The sequence below is a fragment of the Rhipicephalus microplus genome, unplaced genomic scaffold (assembly GCF_043290135.1).
Source record: "Rhipicephalus microplus isolate Deutch F79 unplaced genomic scaffold, USDA_Rmic scaffold_18, whole genome shotgun sequence".
NCBI lineage: Eukaryota > Metazoa > Arthropoda > Arachnida > Ixodida > Ixodidae > Rhipicephalus > Rhipicephalus microplus.
In genome coordinates, this window is record NW_027464591.1 from 135,602 (window position 1) to 160,567 (window position 24,966).

At 46.0% G+C, this 24,966-nt stretch overlaps 1 protein-coding gene across 1 annotated transcript in view; it reads left to right on the forward strand.

Moving 5' to 3' along the window:
- The first annotated feature begins 7,888 nt into the window (after positions 1-7,888).
- Positions 7,889-24,966, forward strand: part of LOC119178397 (uncharacterized) — a 54,433-nt gene continuing 37,355 nt past the window's right edge. The window contains exons 1-3 of the mRNA XM_037429600.2: positions 7,889-8,187; positions 8,608-8,733; positions 21,091-21,319. Of these exons, the coding sequence (XP_037285497.2) occupies positions 8,033-8,187; positions 8,608-8,733; positions 21,091-21,319 (510 nt within the window). The 5' untranslated portion in view covers positions 7,889-8,032. The remainder of the gene's footprint in view (positions 8,188-8,607; positions 8,734-21,090; positions 21,320-24,966) is intronic.

Here is a 24,966-nt window from a genome sequence, read left to right on the forward strand (position 1 = left end):
TTCAACTCTTAAAGGCGAAACTTAAGGGCCCCCCAATTTGAAAACATGCCCCGCCATGTGCCCCACGTTCCGCAGCGGTGAATTAATCACGCCGCTACAAATTCGAGGCCGCTATTACTGGTTCTGGAATCGGACGAAGAGCTATGGGTAGTCCAACGGGCCCTTGAACCGTTGAAAGACTTGGTCTTTCAGTTCTGACGTGGGAGTGGCCCGCAACATGCTGGAGCGTGTACCGAAGTACCACAAGTTTATCTATCAGTCCGCCCATCCAATAACCCCATGCCTGTCGCCATTTGGCAAGGAGGAGGAGGAAAAACTATTGTTTAATCTGACAATGCAAAAAGAGCCCTTATATTTCTGCCGGGCTGATCGACATCGCTATGCGGGACGTCATTAGTCGATGCCGCCACCCGAGCCCGCTAGACGAGAGTTTGTTGTTGCTCAAGTACGGAACTATGGAGCAGGTTCACCTCCCAGTCTTTCTTGGTGGCGTTGGGGATGGGATTTTGGTTCACTTGGCAGGCCCAGACCATAAAGTGTGCGCCACTTCACACACTACTGGCACTGCCCACTTATTTTCAGCGTGATTGCGTAAAAAAGTTTCTATTTCAGAACAGGTGCCCAGATCTCACTCGTTCTAGAGATTTGTATCGATATATGCCTTTCGAAACCTGACGTGAAAGCCCCTTCCTAAGGGACCCACATACGAGATATGGAAAAAGCCTTCTTATTGGCAACGTTAGCTGACATCTTGTTGAAAAATACAATACAACACGGCACACCTTCAATTCCTGCTGGTTACTGGGAAAAGAATAGCGCTTGTTGTTGTTGCTGTTTTTGTTGTTGTTGTTTTCCTCTGCAAATGGCTCGTATCCAAAGGAGGGGATTGGCCGTTTATAAGGTGAATTTGTCCGATACTTTCAGCATTGCGTCATTCCTAAAAAAACTTTTGTTATTTAATTATGATTTGAAATGCCAATTGCAAATTGCAGAAAAAACAAAGAAAAAAATAGTGAGACCGTAATTTAGCAAGAAAATCGTTTAGTCGCAGTGATGTATTCCTGAACGGCGAATAAAACATCCCTGTGGCTGGAACCCAGTGTAGAGGCTTTCTGATGACCTCCCATCGTCGTCCTACTACTTTGTCTCGCGGTATGTTTCATGGTGAAATAAAACGGGGATTTAGCGCTCATTTCGACAAACACAACTCAACTGCATCACATGGAAGCACAGTTGCCAGCAAGCTTGCCAAAAACTAGCAGTCATTTTGCGTACGAGTACGACCGATGAGCGAAGCTCTTTTTGATATAGGACGATAACGACTATGCACCTGATCTCGCTTCTGGATTTCAGGAAGGCAGTAGGGTAGGGAGAGCGTGGGCAGAGCGTCTGCTGCGCTCGGTGGCCGGTGCGCGGCGCAGCGCGAACCACCTGCCGGGCGTGCGCCCCTGTTTTGCTCCGCGCGCTTGCCTGGCGTAGGGAGCTTCGACGGTGCCGGCACGGTGCCGGCCTAAGTAGCTTCACTTCGATATATTCATGGAGGTCGATGACCAGGTACTTCAGGAGAGGAAGAGGCACAACGATAGACGACTATTCAGGCACGTGTTGATTGGCGATGTGGTTCAAGAAAAACTCTTTGCCCACAGTCGTTTGTGAGGGTATGCAAAGAAGATTTTTCCGTGAAAGTTAGAAGGAAGTAATTTTCTCTTTTAATCAACAGGAAAGAAAAAGTGCGTGAAATGTTCGCCGCGTACGTGGGTGCCAGCCTGTAAGTCTGCTTCACTGCACCTCACACTTCCTTTGTTCACTGTCTGTTAGGTTTGGTGAGGTTATGTTACGAAGTCAAGTCAGGAGGCTCGATTCAGTGGCGGATCCAGAGCGGGGGTGGTAGGGGGCGATCACTCCTCCCCCCCCCCCCCAACGCCTGTCGGCACCCCCTCTTCCTCTCTTTAGTGCTTGCCGTCCACCTGTTCTCACCAATCAGGACAAATGAGTGGACCGCTTTGACCAGATTTTACAGTATTTCTGCTATGACAAAATGTTTGTGCTCGTAAAAGCAAAAAAAAACAGTGACCATGCCCCCCTCTCCGGTGTTACTTCAAGTGACAGCCCCCCCCCCCCCCTAAAATTAGTGGCTGGATCCGCCCCTGGTTGAATTGGTAAGTCAGGTTAGGATGCGATGGCCACGCCTGTGGAGAAATCGTATGCTGCTTTGTGTTCTTCCATGTTTCGACACGCACTCCTCTACTTTCCGCTGTGTGGCCAACAACGGAAAGTTTCTATTCAGTCAGACGAGCTGACGAGCGCGCAGGAAGAAAAACGACACGCGAGAACAGAACGCCGTGGCTGTGTCGCATTTCTTCCTGTGTCTTCGTCAGTACGTTTGGCTGGAAATAACGCTCCTCGTGATGTGTAACCATCGCGCACGGGCTCTCACTTTTTCGTGCTCGTCAATTTCATCGCTTATGCATATGTGTTCATAGATAGCCAACTAGCCAAACCGTCTGTTCTGCTACAGCTCGGGCAAGCACAATATTATGAATGCATACCCAAGAAGTTTTCTTCTTGTCACACACACACACACACACACACACACACACACACACACACACACACACACACACACACACACACACACACACACACACACACACACACACACACACACACACACACACACACACACACACACACACACACACACATGCGTGCTGTGTATACGCTACGTCATAGATCGTCATAACTTTTGTGTGTTAGAGAAGCATTCAGGTGATGATGATGCCTCAACCATGGGGGAGGTCAAGGCGACCCCCTACGCAATTCACGCCCCTGATCGAAAACGCCAGGCATGCGCGGAAGGCGCAGCACAGTCCCAGCGAAAGCTAGAAGAGCGGCCTTTCAGAGCCTTTTCAAAACACTGATTGGGTAACTACTGCAAGCACACTTGCTTCATACCCACTAGGGCATTAATAATAATTTTTTTGGGTAGTAGGCCGGCATTTGCTTTGCTATTTTTCGTCATTCTTCTGAGAAGCCTGGTATCCACTAAATACTTGCAAGTAATTTTGTGCCAATTGTTCATGGAGTGGCTGATGACGATGAGGAATCATGGCTGAAGTGTATACGCGCCACGCAGTTAATAAGAAAACAAGAACAAGCTATTGTAATGGGTTGGAGTATTAGGTGGCCCACTCGTTATGCTATTCACATTGTGCGACGACTGGTTTTTCTTTCGCTGTTTTAAAATGCTTTATAAATCGTATTAACGCAATTGCTTTCCCGACATCGAGCCTGCCTAAGGCAAGATTGTTAATTCATAAAAATGTATTTTGCGCTTTGGACTCACTCGCAGACTCATCAAAATTTTCCTGAGCTGAACTCATTCAGACTCACGAAAATATTACTCAACCTTACTCTTTTAGACTCACGGCTCGATCTTAGTTCGAGTGACTCGACACATGAGTGAGTTCACCGAGCCATAGTGGTTACGGACAACGGCGGCGGTGGACAAATACAGCGCACGCGACACTTGTGATCTCATAGACAACTTTCATCGTAAAAAAAAAAAGTCTCACTACTTCCCGAGTTTTACGCATTAAAAAGCTTCAGAGAAAGTATACACATTGCAGTAGCTTGAGAGACGAGCACTTGCTTTCTACCTGCAAGAAGTTGTGTCTCTCCATGCTTTTACGTTTCCCGTCTGCTTGCAACTTTTGTGCGTATAATGAAATACGCCTTTTTTGACTTGTTTCCTCGTCTCAACTATGCTCTGCTCTCTTCTGTTTAAACAATACTGTCGGTCGAAAATGATTGTTTCGATGTTGATGACTTAATGTATTTAACCTATATGTAGTGCACCGTTACTTTCTCGTGAACACCACCATGCGGCGTTTCATTCTCTTGCCGCGCTGAAGTGATCGCCTGTACGTTACGTAAATTTATACTGATTCAAATAGAGTGTGAGTATGCGTGTCACACGAACGGCATTCAATGTCTCGACAGTCCTTAAAAAAATTGTTCAGCTGAGCCACGCTTCTGCCGCCAACTCTGTTCGGCGTGCGAGGACAAAAAAAAAACAGAAAAAGAACAACAACAACAACAAAAAAAAACGTGCCCGTCTGAACAACAATGGTTGAGGCCGCAAAAAGAGAGAAGTTTTCGGAGAAGACAGGTGCTTGAATTGTTGCGTAAGTCGGTGCGTTCACGGGGAAACGTAAACCAGCGCCGCTTCTTCTGCGCGGACGGTTGTGAAAGGAAAGGAGAAAACAAAAAACAAAAGAAGAAACGCAGAAATAAACTTGCTTGTCAAACGCGGTTAGCAGCTGTTCTTCGACGCTCGCAGTTTCACTTGTCAGAAAAATGTATACTCACGTGAAACCGTCCGAATATACGGCGCGACACTTCAAAGCACTGATAGAGAGCGGCAAGGCTGCGTTTGTCAATTGTACTTGCAGCCCAATCTAAAACTTTTTGTAGGCCTCTCGATGGCATGTAGGTAAGTCTGCGACACCGTGCAGAGGAGGCCCCAAAGTTATGTACAGTCGACAAACGAAGCCTTATTGCCAACCCTCTCACTTGAAGTGCTCTCACGAAATACTTCAAAAAAAAAAAAAAAAAAAAAAAACGCTGCCTATACTATAACGCCGTGAGGTGTATGACGGGAAACCACGCTTTGGCATCTCAGAGGGGCGAGAAAAAAAGAGACCTTTATTCCTATAGCATCGATGAGATGCCTGCAAGAACGTATTTTGCATAACCCAACGTTTCTATTTCTTCGTCATTTCCGAAATCATTCGAAGCAAGTGGCTTCCCCACGGGTGTTATAAAACAGTTACCGCACATTTTTCTCTACCCCTCGCTCGTGTTCTCCCCATCACATATAATCACCTTGCGGAGTAGCCAGCCAGTAGCATGGACATCGAGAGGATTTCGTCTTGCGCTCCTTAAAAGTTTTCCGGAGGAACTGAGCAGTTAGCCCGAAAAGCACTTTGGTCCTCCAAAAGACGAAATAAAGTTTGCACACGACACAGTAACGAGGGGCGCTTTCATCTTTGTTGAGTAAAGCGCCCCTTTTTTGGTTCGTGCCGTGTGCAAATGACCTATCGGTGCCTACACTAACCTGTTTCCCCTCCAGACGGTGCCATGGCGTGGTGTGGTGTAGTAGTGGTTAGTGTACGCGCATGTTTACTTTGTGGGCGTGAGCTTCCATCCCATGTGTTTGCTTGAAATTTTCCACAATTTATTTCTGAATGTAATGCTTCACCATCGATTCTCTTAACCCGTACAACACATTGTAGTGGAATGTTTATTATTTTATTAAGGCAAAGGTAAGCTTATGCCTCTCATACACAGATAAACTTCAGCGAAAAGCCGGCGTCGGCTCGAAATCGTGCGAAAAGTGGGGAGATCTCAAGTTTCGCCTTTAAGAGTTGAGTGCGACAGTGTTAACCGCACACACGCACGATATTGTCTTCCCGATCGATTTGGAGCCTAATCCTGTTCTTGGTGAAGACCCACATTGTGCCGCAACGAAGTAGAAAGGGCAAACACCTCCCGGCTCCTATAGGTAGCTTTATTTGCGTCTACCACGAAATTTCACTCAACCAAAGACGCGGGGGCGGGCGTCGTCGACACCAGGATTTCTGTGAAGTGAACGCTGTCCCATTAAAGGAGAAAAATTACACCATCTCCCGCTAAACGGAACCATGCGTAGATTCGAAGCAGCAGGCGTTAACTCTTTTAAACTGGCAGCGACGGTGACGCTAGCTAGCACTTATTGCGGCGTTGCGCAGGAGAAAAGCCTGGGGAAGCGCAAAGCACGCAGTAGTAGATTAGTTTTTCCTTCTGGAACCTACCAATCGCTGTTAATGGGCAATGATAGACAGAAGACTCCGACTGGACACAGAGACCCGCAGTCCGCTTTTAGTTAACGCGCACGCTGCGAATTTTTTTTTGTTCAACCACGCGCACGAAAAATCTCCCACCAGCACTACCTTGGAGGCCAAGACCCAGTACCTACATTTACGGGGTGGCCAGTTAATGGTTGTGCAGCGTGAGCAGTCAGTTTTTTTTTAATATAAAGAGAGCAACTCTCATGCTTTCCCATAGTAGAGTACCAGATACTCTAAATCGTTAACAACTTTTTCCGAACACACCAACTCGCAAGCAGACGATACCTGCGTCAGCGTTGCGAGGCGAGAGAGGGGGAAGCATAGAAGAGGAGGGGGGAGGCGCTTCTGCACAATGAGTGTGCAAACACTGCGAGAAAGAATTACTAGGGGAGAGAGAGGGGAAGCGACACTAGGCTAGCAGATGTTGCCTATGTTGGCATTGCGAGGCAAGAGAGGGGGGAGGGTAGGCGAGGACAGAGAGCAAACAGACGCGCATGCGCAGCAAAGGGTGGTCACGCCGCACACCAGATTGAGCTCGACCACAAGACATTTCACATCCAAAAGAAGACTAACAGAAACCGCTCACTGCGAGCTCACTTCACCATGGCGAAAGCCTGAAGCCGAGGCAATGAAGAAGAAAATGAAGAAGGTGATCCCAAGGGGCAGCAGACATACTCTGCTTCTACATGATGGAATGCTCCTGGTGAAGCGTCGTTGGCCGCTGATGGGAGAGAATATAAAAACATCATCACACTCTGATGGGACGTTTCAGTCGTCAACGCGACGCCGCTAAGGTTTAGTCTTCGGATAATCTTAGCGATAGTGCAACAGATCTTCAGATTTCTTCTTATTTTTTTTATGCTCAATATATCGTCGAGGTATTGCAAATGAATTGTTGTTATAATTTTATTTCAATACGCAAACGGACAACGACGTACACAGAGAAAATAATAGGGGAGCAGGCTGACGAATGGCACTTAGATGGACACGACGCCTACCGGCTTCTTCGGGACGAGGGAAACATATAGGAGAGGAAGACAGGAGGAAAGAAAGAAGAAATGAGAAAAATAAACAATTAACACATGTGGAGACAAATTTAACACGAAAAAAAAGGCGGTGTGTTGCATAAAATGCGTAATGATAGAGTGAAATGTGGACTTGTACGTTATACAATATTAAAGAGAAATTGTTAGTGAGATAGAAATATCGAAGAGGGCAAGTTCTAAGAAAAGATTATTGTTATTAGTGATGCAGTGACGTGAACACTCACATTCACCTTGGCAGCTGCCCTTTTCAGCTCTGTGTGACCAATGTAGCGTTCCTTCTATTTGGGGATGGCGCTCTTTTATGATGATGGTAATTTTTACATGATTCGTATGCCACGAAACATCAGGAGCGACTAGGGACTTAGAAATTCGACGTGACTGAGGTTACACCAATAAGCAATAATGGCTCCGCAGGTGATCACGGAAAAGTGGCGTCCACAACATTTTTTTTTTCAGATTTTCATCACCTTCTGTTAGGCACAATACTTATTTTCTACACTGCTACGTATTATAGTGTGGAGTCAGCGCTTCCATGACTTCCTCTTCTAATCAGGGCTTTTACTTCGTCTGGGACATACCTACCGTTCATGCAGCTAGAAAATGAAAGGTGTATAATATTTTTAGCAATAATATTCACTGTGCTTACCCTAAATGTAATATTTATGGTTTTTGAAATACACAAATGACTCTATGCAGCCGGTTAGGTTGTTCAAAGTTAGCGCCAAAAATTGTACACTTCTTTTTTGTTTCAATCTTTACAACTTTTTTTGAATAAAAACTATTCAAAACTTTTCATCGTAAAAAATACTGCTAATAGCAACATTATCTTCGGTGAAGAGTTTATTGAGATGCGTTGAAGTTGTGTTGAGATGTGGTTGAAATATATAATCTGTGATATGACTTTCTGGTTTTGTCGGGCGTGCAGTAGGCTAGCCCAGCAACCATGGGTACTCTTCATTTTGTTAAGATGTTTTAACGCCGCCCGTGCGTCGGTGATCGTCAAATAACGTCGTATCGGTTGACACTCACATAGTCCTACCGTACCTTCTCGCTCGCCCGCTTTACGGGCGATTTGTTTCAAGTTCGGTGCCTTACATGATGGGAAGATCACGCAGCCGAAGCAGGAGTCGCTCTCCCAAGCTCGCGAGGCACAAAAACAAGCGGCCGCGAAGGCGGTCGCACTCTAGAGGACGGAGCCGCGACAGCGTCAGCAGAGCACTGGCTGCTAAACTCAACGACCGCAGACCAAGGTAGAGCCTTTCTTTCATGTCTGTTAAAATGTTCATCTATCGCCACGGTTTCTGGGAAGTTACGTAATGTGGATAACTGTTTTAATCTATCTCGACGGGCCTATTCGCCCGCGAGATTTCCCTAGTAAGAAGGAAAGGGTCGCAGGACATGTCGACATATCTCTTAATCTTGTTTGCCCTTTCTGTTGCTGTCGTAACGATGATTGTTCTCGCGGTCAAAATGTGCGAATTTTCCTCCTATTTGAGACGAGCAACTGCTAATGGCAACGTTAGCGCCCCAGAGTATCCCATACGGACGTAAGAAGCCAGCACGGTTTTCTGTGAGTAGGAGCTCGACACTGTTTACTTTTCTAACGCGGCTGCTCGGTGCACAAAACTGTCCTGACTCTGTCTCTCTCCCCCTCTGTTCATGCGGCGAAGGAAGCGGTCGTCTTCGGTGTCCAGCAGCAGCAGCGACGACATCGACGGCCTTCTGGACTCCGCTAGGCGCAAAGTGAAAAGGTCGTCGGAAGGCGAAAGGGCCTCGTCAGACTTCGAGCGGCAGAGGTGAGCGACCTTTACTGTTCTTGACCAACGCACGTTGAATCGACACGTCGCTTTGCGGTGCGCAGGCGAGTTGCATTTTCCTTGCGCAATTGCAGGTAGCGGGAACAGGACGATCCGGTGTCAGAACAACACTTAATAGTGATATGAACATTGATTTGGGTTGCTTCAATAATGAAACGTCACTGATAAAAATGATGATTGTGCCCTAGCGAACCACCTAACGGGTCACACCAAACACTGCGTAGCTGATTTCATGTTAAGGCCATGTGTGTTTGAACCGCAGGTAGTTAACTGCATGGGTTGCCCAACAGAGAACCACAGGCCTATATTTCTGTAAAGTTTCAGTCTCCTGTGGATGTTTTAGGCACTTCTGTGTAGCAGGTAGAGAAAGCAAAACGGACTGTGAACAAACAGTTCATCATTTGTGATTTATATGCAGTGCACCAAAGCCGCGGCTGATGCAAAAGGTCATCACATTGACTGTATTCGAGAGGGGAGAAGGAGCACGGAACCTATTTGAAATGACATCCTACATGCATCAAAGCTCATAGTGAAAAGAAGGTTAAACATACGTGTCATACACTAGCTCTAAAAATCATAAGAACAAGTGCTTAAAGTTCCCAGATTATAATCGTTGCAATCGTTTGCACTTATTCAGCACCGAGTCTCTCTTCCTTGCTCTTGGAGCAGCCTTCCGATTCTGATATTATTACCAGGCCTTAGTTACACAAGAGAGCGAGGTAATTCCTTTATCCCTGAAGGCTGGCTTTGCCACAAATCTTAGTAGTAGCTGCATGGCTGAACTCGATATAGTTAGAGATTGATTGATTGATTTGTGGGGTTTAACGTCCCAAAACCACCATTTGATTATGAGAGACGCCGTAGTGGAGGACTCCGGAAATTTTGACCACCTGGGGTTCTTTAACGTGCACCCAAGTCTGAGTACACGGGCCTACAACATTTCCGCCTCCATCGGAAATGCAGCCGCCGCAGCCGGGAATCGAACCCGCGACCTGCGGGTCAGCAGCCGAGTACCTTAGCCGCTAGACCACCACGGCGGGGCTCGATATACTTAGAGGCCTGTCTGACCATGATAGGAGAAGATTAATTCAGTGCCATTTGAGTTTTGCTTCTGGAAGGCTTTCATAGAAAGTGATATGAACTTGAAGCTGATTCGGTGTCTCGACTTCACTGATAACTTGTCAAGGGCAGTGCTAAAGCATCTTAGGACATACACGGAGTAACGAAGGCAACCCAGAAATAAAAAATAAAAACCTGAAACGCCTCGGAAGACGAGCAAAGTACAGATGGTCGTGAAAGTTTGTTGCAAAAAAAAATTGTTAAAAGTTTCAAGTGAAGACAACCCTCTTGAATAAAAGTACGTGCAAAAATTATTTCTCACTTATTTTCTTAGGTAGTTCTCAATGCCAATACTATAATACAAAGTCTTTATTTCTCTAGGGTGTTACAAATAATTAGTGTATATGCAACCTATTCAAAACATGCACCAATCTGGCTTTGGATTGAAAAAAGAAGCCATTTGTGTCTGAAGTGCTGAGTTGGGGTCACATGTCACAAGTGAGCCACTTGGCATTACGCAGTAGTTGAGTTGCGTGCAATGACTGCATTGCCCAAAGCTGAGAGATTTGCTCTTCCAGTCGTTGTCTTCTTTTGTAAACAGTGGAAAAATCTACTTTCGCACTCTTGTCTTTTCGTGGACTCCCTTTTTGAACAAAGGTCATCGTAAGAAAGTTCATTGTGTGCATGTGTCAGTACTACAAAACTGCCACGTCACAGTTTCGCGATGTGGATGGTGTCATTTTTATGTATGAAATTGTGATGCATTTGATTCGTGTTTCGAAGCAACAAATGACAATTTCACTGTTTTGCTTTGTCTTTGTAGTGTAATATTCAAGTTGTCAGCAAACCAGAAAATATATAGTAATAATAATAATAAAAGACAAATATCTCTTAGAAAGGGCTTACCAGTTATAAAGACATTGTTTGCAGGAAGCTGTAAATTACTCACCTGCATGAATTTGCACTTTTGTGCATATTTACCAGAAACATTTAGTTCTATCTTGGCAGGAGTGGTGTGTTTTGGGGCTATAAATAGAATGCTTGGTGCCCTCTATGCAGTGGCAGAGGAAAGAAAATGTGTTGGGGCGTGACATCCATGATTAAAAGGAGGGGGGGGGGGTGGGGTTGTTTTTTACTGGTAGATGGGTTTGAACCCACGCCCTGAGGGCCTGAAGGTAATAGCCCCAATTATACTCTAAACACTTAGGCCTCCGAAATCGCAGCATACAGGAAGCTTACGGGTGCCTTCTAGTCACATTACAAAACCAAGTTCGAAGAAAAATGCTTTATGGGAAAGTTATGTTGAATTTTGTTGTAGTAGGATAAAAGACCTCTGCAGAAACATGATGTAAAATCCTGTAATGCCATCTCGTACGTGTTTCACCATGCCACTTAGCACTACGCACTGCGTTTGCTTTGTTGTCACTAATAAATATAATGTGGCCGTGTATTGTGAGAATGCCTGAGGAGCAGTGCACGTTGACAACTGTCGAGGAGAGCAGCAAGGATTGTAGTTTGTCCCTCAGCACCACCAACTACCTACCATTGCAGAGTAGAATGACTGCATATTATTTTGTTTTTTTTGTGTGTGTCTAATGGAAGGCTTGTGTAGTTCAGATCAGAAATGGAGCAGCTGTACCTAAAAAAATCTCGATATGATTGGCAACATTACTTGGAAGGCTACCAAGTGAACTTTGTCGTCCATAGTGACCAATTTTTTGTGTCATGGTAATTATTTTCCCCTTGCACTTGCTGAAAATTAGGTGTGAGACAACCTCTTTTGGGTGTGGAACAGTTGTTTTCGCGGTTCGGCGGATGATATACCCATGTGGTCACTCTAGGCACTTAGGGAAACAAGTTTCTGGAACCACTGCCTCCTAAGACTAGAGCAGTAGAAAGTTCAAAGTAGTGCATCAGAAGTTGGGGCAGCTTGCGTGAGAATTTATGTTGTAGTAGTGGATACTATGCATAAACTTATCTTTCAAGGTTCACAGAAGAGAAGTTGTTTATTTAAGAGGATCTCTCTCACAAGTATTCAAGAGTGGAAACCGTGTAACCTTATGCACAGTGCTTCAAAGAGATTCTGCTATTATTAGTGCAATAATACGGGAAAAGGGCCCTTTGCTTTGAAACAATAAATGCAGGGAATTAAGGCATCACTTGGAAATCGAAATGAGCGTGTGTGTTCTTGCAAGCGTGCATTCTTTTTATGGCAATGCCAGTAAAGCTAGTTTGTTGTCCTGTAGAAGCAAGTCACAGCTTTGTCACAAAGGCAAAGCGATGAACGCGATAACAGATTGGGAGGTCAGGCACCGAATTGCAAGCAGATCGAAATGTGCCCCACGCTTCTCACGCACAAATGACGCACGAAACGTACTCACATGTACAGATGAACGCGAATAAGCGTCTCAGTTGTTACTTCACTGTATCTGAAAAGCGCGCCCTTTTCGAAAATGGAGACTCTGCAACGATTGCAGTGAGCTTTGTGTGCCCGGTAACTACTACTAAAACATTCTAGTGAAACGCCAACGCCAGCCAAGACTTACTATCGATCGTCCCCACTGCGAGATAAGGACGCACGAGCGAGTGTCCACCTTCTCCACTTTGGCAAAGTACGTGTGGGAGATAACACGCACCGCCGTGCACTCGTTGCGCCATCTTGCTGGTACTGCTGAAAACACGATAGTTCCCTCCCCCCCTCCAAAGATGGCCATCACCAGCGGTAAGTGGTAGATATAAATAGCTTGCCGTATAAACGTTGAAGGAGGTGCTGCTCGGTCACTCAGCGGTTAACGCCTCGCATTCACGACTCCGGTGTTCCACGTTTGATTTCGCACGCCAGAGTCTTTTTCAGGATTTTTTTCTTGCGTTTTCATATGTATAGATACGTATACATATACGGTGAGTGACTGTGATGCCGACGCCGGCGGCAAAATTTAGAGGGGAGTGTTCATTTAATTGCTATTGCAATAAAATCAGATTGGGGAGACTGTATAATGAACAGCTTTATGGTAGTTTGATAAAGCACACAGCACTGAAAATAGGCACTATCCACAGATCAAACCAGTATGCATGTATTAGATGTTCTCTGGAGAAGTCCCAGAAGGGTAATGAAATTGTGTATGAAGTGTTAAATATATACAACTAAAGCCAGATACGATCTGTCGGACGACACGAAAGTCAAAGTCGTACCTGCACTTACATAGAGGTAGCTGCTCATGGAAGAAACACTGTAGTGAGAAGGTGCAGACACGTAATTTTGAAGGTAACATTCTCTTTAGATGTATTTGTAGTGGCAAACACATGCCACTCACATAATCGCATAATATACCAATCACAATTGTAGCGTAGAACACGTATCGAAGTGTTGGGGGATAAAAGGCGGGATAAAATTTGATGCATTATTCTGAAACATTTGGTATTCTGAAATTCGCAGTAGTGAAATATCTTTACATCAAACCAACGGACATTTAAAGGGGGATTTTCGAAAAATTTATTAACCTGAAAAATTATGTTGAGGTTGCTGAGATTTGACTGTATGTGATATGTCTAGCCTGAAAAATTTCATTGAAAAGACGTCTGTGAAAGAGCCAGCACTACATATCTTTGCATGCTGTCAGTGTCCTATGAATGGACGTAAATGAGCTCTGAAGGGCTTGTATAAGAGCTTTTTTCAAAAGTGTTTTCTTACAGCTTTTCTCACTCACTTGAAGTCTTCGTTGGGCTGACAGCCCAAGAGAGAGAGAGAGAGAGAGAGAGAAAAGAACTACGACGACAGCCATGAAGAAACACTAGACAGCACTGACTGCCAACTAACTTTAGGGCTGTGCTAATGTTCAAAAATTTCAAATAACAAATTGAAAGGGACGTATTAGCAATACCGAATAATTTTTGAGTAAGCACAGATGAAAGAAATGTTCTCTATGAAAAAAAAAAAATGGCGGAAAAGAGATGGCTAACCTTTCTCATTTTAATCATTGAAGCACTGAGATGCATGCAGCCTAAAGTTTTACAGGACTATAAGCATTTTGTTGATTGCAGTATGAAACTGGTTTTGCTTAAAGCTCTGATGGTCACCGAAGGTTGGCTTTTTTCATCATGGACTTCATGGTGACGTCTGACGAACATTGTTTAATATTTATATATCACTTTGTGCATCAGTTTGTACATAACGAAAATCACAATAGCTGACCTGGTTGGAAAAAAAACAAAAAGATTGTAATTGATAACATTGCATCTGTCAGTATATTAGACCGTTCATTGCTCAATATTGGGAGGTCTTTTAATTCATTGTAGGTTGTTGTGAAAAAAGCAGTTTTTTAATGATTCAACGTAAATGGTTTTCATGTGCATGGGTCAGTGTGCCTACTACGAAAAATTCAGGAAGTTTTCAGAATAGCGGATGCTATCTAGACCTGCCGACATTATGGTGTCAAAAAAAAAAGTCTTAAAGTTGTTTATGTTCTTAGTGTTAACAAGCAATTTCATACCCTTTTTATTTTGCGACTGGTTTGCGGCTAAACTGATTACAAGAAAAGGCCAAAAGGTGCGATGAATTTTTAGGAGCCTATCTATCTGTAATGTTGCCATCCTCGTGTAAAAAAAGAAAAGCACTGCATATATATTGAAGCACCTGCTGGACCTCGTCCCGAATAATATTGGTGATGCTGCTTACCTCCGGCTGTCTCGCCCCGTGTAGTTTCGCGATTTCCTCGCGGACGACGGAGCGGACGATTTCGCGAATCCACTCAATGCTGTTGCTCCCGAAGCTGGCGGAAAATTCAGTAGGTGATGCAGAATTCACTTGCCGGTTGAGTAGGGCTGACCGCTGATGAAGTACCCTCTCCATCGTAGTGGCTTCGGTCAGGAATTCTGCTACACTCTTCGGAGGACTCCGCACTAGACCAGCAAAAAGCTGCTCCTTCACGCCTCGCATCAGATAGCGTAGCTTTTTTTCTTCTGGCATTGCCGGATCCGCTCGCCTGAAAAGCTGCGTCATGTCCTCCACGTACATGGTGACGGTCTCATTAGGCATCTGGATGCGTGAATGCAATGCACGTTCAGCACGATCGCGGCGGTCGGGGCTCCGGTAGGTCTCCAAGAGGCGATGCTGGAACTCGCGCCAGGATGTCAAGACATCACTTCTGTTCATGAACCACGTTCGGGCGCCGTCTTTCAAACACGCGTAGACGTTGCGGAGTTTGGCGGCTTCGTCCCAGTAGTTGATCGCTGCGACGTGTTCGAACTCGCTCAGCCAGTCGTCCACATCCTCAAACAGCTCTCCGTGAAAGGGACTAGGCATCAGCGGGTTCTGGACAGTGCAATAAATTGGTGCCGACGACGTAGGAGTTTCCATGACGCCTTGAGGCGAAGTCATAGTCGCTCTATGGATAAGCTGTGCCGGTGTCTCTGGTGGTAGGCCTCGTTGGCGGCGGCTTGTTCTGTGAACTGGCGTGTCCACGGGCACAGGGCTTGTGTTCCGGCTCCTGGATGGGCTCTTGTGCATGGGGTGCGTCGTCAGTTGTCGTACCCAGCAGCTCCACCAATCTTGTCACCAATCTGGTCTCACTCAAGGAAACCTTCCGCAGAACTGCTCGTCAAGCTAGGACAAAAAGAAAAAAACTGCTCCAACCCAACCTCTTCGTCCTCTTCCACACGAAAACCACGCGAATTCATGCGGCATTAAAAAGCGGCTCAATCCCAACCTCTTCGTCCTCTTCCACACGAAAACCACGCGAATTCATGCGGCAATATACATATATATAGTATGCATGACAAGTGAAATTTTATTTTCATCCTTGCCATCCATTTCACTTGTAGTAGAGTTCCCATACCAAGTAAAAACAAAATCGGTGGCGAGCATACGTTGTAGAGCATCCTTCAATTTTTTAAATTTGTTGCTGAGATTTTTTTTTTTTTTGAACAATGAGGCAATTTTTAGTGTTTTTTGCCTAAACCATACTACTTTTCAGGGTGGGAAGTTGCCAAGTCACTAGCACTTCAAATGTGCGAAACCCAAGCTCATTCTTTGTTTGAAGAGTTAGAAATTTGTCCATAAACTTGAGCTTGTTCATCCGATATCCAATTATCGTAAAAACTGAAATGTAGGTCGAAATAAAAGAAATGCAATGAAAAGTTGACCCTTGTCTTGTATACCGTTCACAGGCAGAAAGAAATGTGGAAGTCTCGCACCAATGGGCAGCTGAAGTTGAAAGCCTTCGTTCCATTGTGAGCATCAGCAGCGGCGCTGTCGGGCAAGGCTATGGTAGCTAGGCCTACAGTCTTCTAGCAACACCATTTTGCCTCGATTATCTGCTGTCAGTCTGCTGTTTGAAATGAGGGGTAGTCGACGGCAGTTTATGATAGCCCTTAAGGGAAAAGTTATTGAGTATGCCACAGCAAGTTGTTGAGTATGCCAGAGCACACGGCAACCTGGCGGGTCAGTGGGAATTCAGTGCATTGGAGAAAAGCGTGCACGGTAACGGCCAAAAGCATGGCATCACTACCTGCAGCAACCAAAAAAAAAACATTGTTTCTTGGACAGACTGCAGTGAACCCTGAACTGGAAACGCTACTCATTGAATTCGTCCAGAAGCTGCTTGCAAGATTCCTACTTGTATCAGCAAAGTGCATCTGCATGAAAGCTCTCGAGATAGCGCATGACTCTGGGCTCACGAGGGTGCAATTCAAGGGATCCCCATCGTGGGTGCGCCGATTCGTGAAGCGGAAGGGCTTTGCGCTGAGGCGGCGTACTTCCATCTTTCCGCAAATGCTGCATCAGTAACGCATTGGATGGAACGGAGGACGATGCACTCTGAAACGTTACTAGTGAAAAACAGACGCCATCGGACTGAAGTTCGGACAAATCTGAGTAACTGCACTTTGTAGCCTTCTGGCATATAACTAGATGAAATCAGTGTCCAAATAAAAGGAAATGTCACGACAGCGCAGCTGGTTGTGTCGCGTATTTACCAAGATAAAGGTGCGCCGCGATACTTTGCCATTAAAAAAAATTATTTTTCGGAGATTCAAAGTTGGGGGGGTCGACCTATACACAACTTGCATTGACGTCGCTGTGGTTGCCATCTTCAGGTACCAGTTAGTTGAGAAGCTGCGTGAACTCTTGCTCGACCGCGCGGAGTGAGAAACAGTGATATCTGATTAGTGCCGGAGCATCTTCCAATTCTTTGTGTTCTCCTTGGCGCGACTGACGAACAGAAGAAATCGGCCAAAGCACAAAAGAATGCGAAGGGTGAAGGACTCTTTGTCGTCCCTTGCACTGGCACTGTCAAATGCAATGCAGTCATGGCGGCTCCATCTTTAGGTACCCAGCACAGAGAACCTGTCTGTGGTGTCACGTGCAAGTTCTAGTCTGACCTATGTTTCGGTTTTCATGGTATTTCATTAATATTGCTTAGCAAGGTGCTTACTTTTGCTGCCAGAGTGGAATAGGGAAAACATTTGTGAATTGCTGCTGCTATAGCTTTCCACTAATTAACTTCACCACATTGCTTGGTCTTGCTCGTGTTTTTAGATTGAATATTTAGTGCACATGTGTATGTTTTTCTTTTACTTATGTATCTGTTCGCCACTCAATAGCATTGAAATGTTGCTAGGCCAACAAACGCTTCAGTGTTCATTAAACTTTGTTTTGCAATCGTGATATAATAGTTTGTCTAATGCTTCTATGTGATGTGTTCTTAAAATATGCAATTATTATACAATTGTGCAGGTTTATTAGTTTAAATGACATGACTGTTGATGGATAATGGAGACATTTTTGTGTTAAGCTGGTGGTAATGAATGACAAAGCAAGTTTTCTGGGCTGGCATGGGTGTAGTTTTGTAGTTGGCATATTTCGGATGGCACCTAAGTAGGTGATTCAGGGATGTGGTGGCTGTCGCTGCGACATACGTCCATGCATACTACCCTGGAGGTGAGTCACAGCCCCCTTATCTCGGAGGCTATGCTAAGGAACTGAACAGCTGTAGGTCATGCCTTACATGTCACTCCTTGCGTGTGCTGATTGCGGTAATTTTTTTCCCATTATGAAGAACTGCTGTTCTTGCAAGCTTTCTGCAACGTTTTCTCTGGTACTTAAAGTTTCAAATCATTCTGGGGATTTCTTTTTTATGTAAGCTATCTGAAGCTAGCTTAAAGGATGAGATTCGGAGACACCTGTTCGCTGGTTTGGGTGTTCCTTATCTGACCTCGTTCGCTTTCTCCTCTAGCCAGGTATGCGCCCGTGCCTGAGCACCGCTTTCGTCATCATTACACTCGGTTACGCTGTGTGTATGCAGTCCTGCCAAGTTTGCCTTTCGATGGCACAGGTCCTGTATTTGAAGATGGAAACATTCATAGGACCTAGGCCATGAACCACCATAGGTAGAACTAATGCCTCTGTTGGGCGGCATTGGCTGCCTCGTAGAAGCCGGTCATGGCCACGCTGCGTCCTGTGTTAGACTAAGGCGATGATGGCTCTGGTGGATGCCATTGACTTTGTCGTGCCGGTCATTGCGTCTTGCTTTGAAAGTCGGGCGACGATGGTTCTGGTGGACGCCATTGCCTGTTTTGCAATGGTCGTCGTCGGCCCACTGGTCCTGAGCCCTGAGTTGCCAATACCGTTTCTGGTGGGCGGTATTGGCTGTGTCTGTGGGGTCCCTCTCGTGGACGCCATGGCTCGCCTTGCGTGCCCCGCCGTGGTGGTCTAGTGGCTAAGGTACTCGGCTGCTGACCCGCAGGTCGCGGGTTCAAATCCCGGCTGCGGCGGCTGCATTTCCGATGGAGGCGGAAATGTTGTAGGCCCGTGTGCTCAGATTTGGGTGCACGTTAAAGAATCCCAGCTGGTCGAAATTTCTGGAGCCCTCCACTACGGCGTCTCTCATAATCATATAGTGGTTTTGGTATGTTAAACCCCACATATCAATCAATCAATTATGGTTCGCCTTGCGGGGCGTCAAACTCTCTGGTGGGCGACCATGGCTATCTCGTAGCGGTCGCAGCACGCTCAGCAGGCACTTCAGTAGGCACCGATTGGGGCACTGGTCTTTATTGCCGTCGGCGTTATGGACAGGCTGCGTGCGATGCCCGGGAATTATGCTTTGACGCAGAAGCCTCTGTGGGGCCATCTCTGCCTCTTCTTGTTCTGCGGCTGTGAGGAAACGGGATGTTCCTTGGTTGTGTTCCACGGCGTCCATAGGGGTTAACGCCACCATAGGTGCACATCACGCTGCAGACACCAAAGACATACGTAGGCGTCACCTCGCTGCTCTGTGCGAGCTGGTTACCATCTGGCCGATCCATGTCTGATTCCTCCTTGACGCAGACTGCCTCCTGGTGATCGCACGGCCTTCAGATGGTCTTGAAGTCGTATTGCATTGCCCATGATCCCAAGTAGGGCTGTACGCCAGGAGGCTGAAAGTGCTGATGTTGCCTTCACCTGCTTGCGGCACATCGCTACCGTCGGCCAAGGCGTGGTGGGCAGATATGGATAAAACAGGAAATAGTCCATTAATCTGTCTTCGGCAGACATGGATTGATTGAGTGAAGAACTCGCACACTCGGCCAATGACTGCCGTGTAGTAGGCAAATCCCTCACCGGCTGATCACAGAGTCTGCTCTCTTCGCTGGTATCATTGGGAACTTTTGGTATCGTAGACCGGTAGGGTGCGTCATGTCGTGACCCATCCGGCAGGACGGGTGGACGACTCCACGTGCCCAGGAGGTGTCGTGTTTGAAGGCCGCAATACCAATAGCTGAGGCTCAAGGGTGGTCTTGTTGCCTGTTGTCGGCCTGGAGGACTGCGATGAGACATCGAGCTGGCGCCCCACTTGAGCTCAATATAAGGTAGTGGGCACGTTGGCAAAGGGTCCAGCTACCCTGTGCCCCTCTGTATCTCACCCCATGAGAGAGGACGGGGTGGCCGATGGCTGACATGAATTTGGATCTGGTACCAGTGATGAGTCTGGAAGCTCATGTGGAGAACTAAGGAAGCTCATGTGGAGAACTGAAGCGCTCAGCTGGAGCCTCGAGATGAAACCCTTTTTGAACTCCATCCTCTGTACCGGTCAGGTTGGTCTCGGTGCTGGCAAAGAGGTGGGAGGGAGTCCGGCCAAAAGCAGCAGTCAGCTTGCAGCTTCATTCCGCCCACGATTGCTGCCGCACACCTTTGTACCTGTGCCACGCCACGGCAGGATTTTGAAGGCGGTCTATGGCTATGCACCACTACTGATTTTCGTTCCATCCCTTGCGAGCTCCGAGAGCGTTGATGGTAGCCACCCAATCGACGGCGTCGTCCTGGAACCCGTTGAATTTCGGTGGTTCGCTGATGGCCGGTGATGGTGGGTCGGCACGTAAAAATGCAGAGATTACTGAGTCAAAGCAACCGATGTGGTTTGAGAGCTGCAGGAGGGCGCATCTAAACTCCCTGTGTCGCTCGGATGAGCAGGCCTCAAGGTCTTGTGAGGCGACTGCATTCAACATGCGTTCGCTTGCACTCAGAACTGGTAAGATGGCAGGAAACAGCGCGGAGCTCGCCGCTGTAACAGCGTTGACCGTGACGTGGAGACGCTGCGATGGTACACCGCAGCTCCACGGCACTGTCGCACGAGACCTCGGAATTACTCTGGTTTGCGTCCACTGAGTATTCGGTGCTAGTAGTATTCACGGTGGCAACAAGCACGCCCAAGGAAGCCTTAACAGCGTCCCTTGGTTGTTCACCCGTTGTAAGAGTACTGGGCTTGGGATACAGGCCACGGAAAACGTGCACGACGTTCTCAGATGATAGCAGTCCATGCGCATACTGAGATAAAAGTGGTAGCCTGCCGTGTGTCAAGTCGTACCCTGGAACCATAGAGGAGGCATTGACGCGATCCACCGATGATTCGTTGGGTAGCTGCAGGAGTGGTCGGGTTGTGAACTCCATTACTCGGGAAGCGTGGACGGCGTTCCTGGATAGAGAGACCCGTGCTGCCGACAACCCGCGAGGTACATGTGGCTTCAGCCACAAGGTTCAGTTGTCGAACTGCGCCATTGTAAAGGATGAGACTCGGAGACAACGCTAATTCGCTGGGTCAGTGTTTTTTATCTGACTTCCTTCTCTTTTTCCTCTAGCCGGGTATGTGCCCGTGCCTGAGCACTGCTTTTGTAATCATTACACTAGTTTTAAAAGTAGTCTAAAGTTTTGATTTGTTAGGTTTTTAAGATGTCCAAGAATGAATAATGTATCTGTCTCTAGAGTATTGTAAGTGATTAGTCATTGTGAGATCCTCTGTGCAGGCGGCAGCGTGATGAGGACATTTCCAAGAGGTCCGAGGAAGAAATGCAGCGTCAGATTGAAGAGACAGTGGCCACCCGCGTGGCCGAAGAGATGGAGCGACGCCGAGAGGCCATGGAGACGGAGGTGCGACGGCGTGTTGAAGAGGCTCGGCACAACATGGAGAAGCAGCTTCTCCAAGAGGTGGAACAACGGCGAGCTCAGATGATTGCCGACCAACAGAAGCGGGAGGTAGGCCACCGACGGCCCCCAAACCCTTGTCTTTTTCGTGCACTACCTCCTTGCCCTATGACTCTGCTGCTGTTGCTTACGGGCAGTTAGTTTATCGATTTTGATGCACTGTGTTCGTAGCCATTCTGACAAACTCAATTTCTAGCTGTGTTTTTTTTTTTTATCATCTGTTTTTTTTTGAGAATTACAGCCTTCTTCGGTGCCCTTGTATTTGTTTTTGTGTGCTACCAATGCTGCAATTCCTGCTGCTTCCCGTTAGCTTTTTCTCGTTATCAATACCAGTCTTCATTTTTCTTTTCATTCCCTTTTTTATCTATATTAAACTATATATGATTGGCTTTTTCGAACTCTCGGAGATGAAGTCCATGTTGCACATCCCAGCACCATAGCCAGGTCTCTCGGAAACTAATAAAAACTAGTCTCAAAAGCTTGCTTTCTCGCATTCCAGGGGCTACAAACCTGTTGCAGCTGAGTATTATGTCACAGCTGCTTATTCTTCTTAGCTATCATATAGTATTGTCGGTCACTTGCACTGGTTGTTATACTGGAAGCAGCAGCAGCAGGGCAGTGCATTGCAAACTCCACTGCATTGAGTCTGGTGCATTTTCTTGCCCATTGCATGCCTGGCTACACGCTCTGTTCTTACTTTGGAAAATGTGGTACAGCAAGGTTGGAAAAGGGTGCTGCTAGCTTATCTGGGATATGTGCCTCCGCAAGATGCGTTCTACAAATAGTACTGTTTTTCGGTGGTGAACTGTTGAGCTCATTTTTCTCAAGTAGATTTGAATGTAGGCTTCTTTGTAGATAGCATGCACACTACCTCTGTTCTTGGGCAAGGTTCCTTTTGGCATTGCATAAGTGGTTGCCAGACTGGAGGGTTAGTGTTGCCAGACTGCTCCTAAATTTGACAGCAAAATTTTTTTTGTGCAGTTGTGGCTTCTCCGTGAGAATTTGGTGCCACCCGCGGTGCATTTCGCGAACCAGCGACGCTGGCCGTTTTAATTAACGGAATGAACGGCGCCTAGCAGAAGTCGAGCGCCGGCGCTGCTGCGCAACTAAGAGGCCAATTTAATTAACGGAATGAACCGCGCTTAGCAGAAGTCGAGGCGCGTTTTCTTGCTGTGTGCGCAGCTGTGCGATTAAGATATCGCGTCTCAGTATTAGGGATGACAGGGAAAACTGAATAGTCGCAGGAGGCGATGCGCGGCCCCGCTCCCCCCTTATTTTCTTTTTTTTCTCTCAGCTGATTGTGTCGCGTCGCGCTACGACGGGGGACGCTACGCTTCCCCTAGCTGTGTCAGCACAAGACATATCGTTCGGACTCGTATAAACATAGGATGATGAATAAGCGTTCCAAGGCTGGTTAATCGAGGTACCAATTGCACGGCAGCGCCACGCTCGACTTCTGCTAGGCTCAGTTCATTCCGTTAATTAAAACGAATTCTGTAATGCGCAGTTCATTCCGTTAATTAAAACGGCCAGTGTCGCTCGTGCACTCGCGAAATGCACTGCGGATGGCACCAAACTCTTACGGAGAAGCCACAACTACAGGAAAACATTTTTCAGCCAAATTTAGCAGCAGTCTGGCAACAACCACCTTAAAGTCTGGCAACTGACTTATGCAATGCCAAGAGGAACCTTGCCTGTTCTTGTTTGGGAGAAGTTACTTCAAGAACACCTTGTGTTGCGTTGCTTTGAAAACTTGATTTGAGGCACCTTGGTGGCAATTTTTCTTGAATTATCTGGAGTGCAAATAGGTTAAATATCTGCTTATGTAAGGAACTAAAGACGCATTCTTTCTGCTAGTTTCGCACTGTTCGAGCTTCAGCAGGTTCATGTTGAAGCTCGAGAGTGGTAAATCGAGCTATTGCTGTTGGCAGCTTTTGAGAGCACGAATTCATTAAGTGCAATCCATTCAACAGGCATGAACAGCAATACATTTGTGTCAGCAGCTTTTTCTCTTGGACGAGTTATTTTCATTTATTACCAACATGCACTCTTGGTTTTTATATATTCAACTGGCATGCATTTGCTTTCCATCTACATAGTATCGCATCACTGCTTAACTCTCTTTAGTGGACAAGCATGCTTATGACTTCTGTGTTTATACACAGACTTGTTAATCTATATGTGCCCATCATGTGAAGTACCTAGACTATTTTATCCTGCAATGTATATAAATAATATATGTAAAGCACTGTCTTTTAACCATTTTTAAGTTTTATATCATTCTTGTTGATATTATCTTCTAGTTAAGAATATGCATTTTTAAGGAAATCTTGGAGACATTTCAAACACGGCATCAAAGGTGGCCCGTCATTGAACATGACATGAAAGTGAAGCTCATTCTCCACTGCCATAAAATTTTCTTCTTTGGTAGTTTGCCATGTCGATGTGCAGTAGAACTTAATATATGTAAAGCACTGTCTTTTAACCATTTTTAAGTTTTATATCATTCTTGTTGATATTATCTTCTAGTTAAGAATATGCATTTTTAAGGAAATCTTGGAGACATTTCAAACACGGCATCAAAGGTGGCCCGTCATTGAACATGACATGAAAGTGAAGCTCATTCTCCACTGCCATAAAATTTTCTTCTTTGGTAGTTTGCCATGTCGATGTGCAGTAGAACTCCACTGATGCATTTCTCGGGGGTTCAAGAAAGGGAACAAACCAGCTGAGAAAATTTGTGCTCTGGGAGACACATGGATAGACAGCGTTGTCCTGGCTTGACAGTGAGCATGTTAAGTCAAGGAGTTTGAGTGCGCTCTAGCTAGTCGAGTGCGCTTTTGTAAACTTAACCATTAAAAAGTGAACTCTGGTGTTTGTTTGCGGAGCGCGCTCTAAGCGCTCCGACCCTGACATGGTGCACCGGGGCATGCGTGAGAGCTCTGCCCTGCTACGGCTTCTGGAAGAATCACTTGTTTCGCACTTTCGCCTCTAATGCAGTGCATTCTGCTTCGCCACTTGTTCCTACCAGGGAAGCAATGTAACATTCTTCATGTAACGATTTCGTGCTCATGATAGCATTCGGTGAAAATCGCTGTTAAGCTAAGCTCCAAAGGCGCCACACTCGAGAGCATTGTAGTGTATTCCTCTAGAGTTCGGAGTGTGTCCGCTTAACGTGCCTAACAGCTTGTTTATTCAAGCTTTTCATTGAGCTTTAGTAAACCTTGGATTAATGGCATCCGTTAGAAGTTATCCTTGTCGTAGATGGTGTTCGTATGCCTTTCCTATTTTTTTTTTGACTAATGAAGTAGTGAGAGTGCGAATCTCATTCCACTCCCTGAAAATCGCAGCATATGTTTAGGAATGGCATGAAACGACAGCCAACTACCAATTGGAATACAGTGCATAAGAGGCAATGGAACCTGTGAGACTCTATTTGTAAAGTAAAAGCTTGGAGGATATAATGGGAAATGCATTAATGGAATTGTACTATGCTGAGAAAGGGGCCAATAATTCCTGTACAGATAAAATACTATGATTCAATTAAAACTGTGAATTTAATTCTGTCTTCACTGAATTTGCAGTTTAGGGTTTTTAATCATTAGCAGTAGATGTGTGTAGCATCCATCCCATTGTGAACATTTTTGTATTATGAGTATTTTGATGAACAATTTCATGCATAGCAACTTGGCTAAATT